Source organism: Pteropus vampyrus, unplaced genomic scaffold (assembly GCF_000151845.1).
Source record: "Pteropus vampyrus isolate Shadow unplaced genomic scaffold, Pvam_2.0 Scaffold118, whole genome shotgun sequence".
Lineage (NCBI taxonomy): Eukaryota > Metazoa > Chordata > Mammalia > Chiroptera > Pteropodidae > Pteropus > Pteropus vampyrus.
Window position 1 is genome coordinate 331,933 of NW_011888899.1, and position 2,171 is coordinate 334,103.

General features: G+C 45.8%; 1 protein-coding gene across 1 annotated transcript in view; it reads left to right on the plus strand.

The window, feature by feature from the left end:
* The first annotated feature begins 6 nt into the window (after positions 1-6).
* The window catches only part of RAB22A (RAB22A, member RAS oncogene family), a 43,827-nt gene continuing 41,662 nt past the window's right edge, over positions 7-2,171 (plus strand). Inside the window, exon 1 of the mRNA XM_023534093.1 lies at positions 7-99. Coding sequence (XP_023389861.1) covers positions 64-99 — 36 coding nt within the window. The 5' untranslated portion in view covers positions 7-63. The remainder of the gene's footprint in view (positions 100-2,171) is intronic.

Sequence of the window (2,171 nt, forward strand, 5' to 3'; positions counted from 1 at the left end):
TGGGCCTGGCCTCTCCCTCCTCAACTTAGGGCGGCGGCGGGCCCGCGCCCAGGCTCCCGGGCCATGGCGCTGAGGGAGCTCAAAGTGTGTCTGCTCGGGGTGAGTGGTGGCCGGGAGGCCGGGAGGCCGGGAGGGCGCGGGAGGCCGGGCGGCCAGGGCCCAGGCGTGCCCACGTCCTGTCCGCTGCTTCCCCCAGTCCCAGTGCGGGACGCCGCCTGCCTGCCCCGGGACCCTTCCTAAAGCCCGGTGCCATCCTGCCCACCTAACTGCACCCTCCTGAAGGTCCTACTGGCAGGAGGCACCCTTCCCCTTGTCCCTCCGGGGCCCAAGGTCTCTTCCCGCCCCGCAAAGGGCACAGAGCCCTCCCTACCTCTCCATTGCACCTAGGTTAAGAGCAGCTCTTAAACAGTTCCTTATCAAGGTACTAGTTAGGAGTCGTCAAGTCTTCCATAGTTAAAACCAGTAACAGGTCTTTGGGTCCCGTCTGTTTGGGATTTTTGAGCTTGTGGACCATTCTTGACACTTCGGCGGAGTTAACTTTCTTGGGGGGACGTTCAAATCAGGAAACCCCAAAGACTGAAGCTTCAGTCTTGTCAGGGCACCTTTGCCATTTCAAAGCATGCTTTCTGAATTTGCTCTCTTGCCTGAGCTGCTGCTTTAAAGACTGAATAGTCTTCCCCCTTCCCAAATAGGGTGGGGCTGGGATTTATCAGGGATTGCTCAAAGTGATTCAAGAGTTCATAGTTCACATATACATGTTAAAAGTGAATTTGTCACTTTTCACATTAAGCAGAAATGTGGGGTCTTTCAGAAGGTCCTAAAATAAAAACTGCAAAACCCCTCGCTGATAGCACATCTTGAAATCTAATTACGCCCACTGAATTTTTTTGAAAACCTCTTATGTGTCCCTAAACTTCTAAAATTTACCTATCTAGAATGAGTTTTCTAAAATCCCGAACTTATGGCACAAGGTAGTTTTCGGGGTCTGCGAGCAGGTAAACTTTTTCTTATTCACTCATTTCATTCTCTTTCAGGATACAGGTGTAGGTAAATCAAGTATCGTCTGGCGGTTCGTGGAAGACAGTTTTGATCCGAACATCAACCCAACTATAGGGTAAGAGATTTAAGTTTATCGACTGTGCGTCTAAAGAAGTATTGAAAGTCCTTTGAATAAAAAATGTGCCACGGGGGTGGGCATCGCCCTCGTACACGCTAGTGAATTCGGAGTCATTGGTTCCCATCATCTCTGGAAGGACTTGAAAGACTACAGTGAAGATTGCTCTGTCGTAAGAAAATTATCTTTTGATCTGTGAGGAGTGAAAACTTCAAAATGAAAATGCGAATTAAAGTGTTACTTATGAGAATATACATAGAACCTTCAATCTATAGCGATCAACAGCAATTACACCTTAAAATAAGGCAGATGAAAACAGGTCTGGATACTGTTTTTTCAGGCATGTCAACCAAAAGATATTTTGATGATTTTAGTTTTTCCTGAAAAGTAGGACGGGTCTGAACCTTTCTCCCATATCCATGCAGTAATAGTGATAACGAAGTAATAAATCAATGTCGAAATACAAGATTTTTTCTTTGGATAAGTGACATTGACTAGGTTTTCGACTGAAAAGTTTTCAGAGTGTTTAAATATCATAATATTAATAGTTTCTCTGTGAGTTGTGTTTTATAGGTTTTAATACCATGTTAGGCTTATAAAACTAAATAGCTATTATGCTATTTTTATTGCAAACCCCCAATCAAATGGTTTCTTCCATTTAAAGAGAAAGCCTCCTTTGCCTAATGGAGAAATATCTTACAGCATCCACACACATACACATTTGAAGACATGAAAATGAAACCACCTCTAACTTTCCGAAATTAAAATGCCTTTCAGTATACTTCTAGAAGGAACTGGGTATGTCCATATGCTTAAAGCATGACCTCATCTTCCTCAGGGCCTGCCTGTTGCTACCTGCTTGGGAAAGTGAAGTGACAGGAAGTAATAGCAGGTAGTGCTGATGACTCAGTGAGTGACACCTCACACCAAGTCAGAACTGAGAACACAGCTCGGAAGTACCCAAGTGCTCTCTCAAATGAGAGGTATAGCTCCGGCCTTGCCGTGAGGCCTGAGGTCCTGCCCTGGGCGTCCCCTCTCCCACAGACTGACAGGTGCT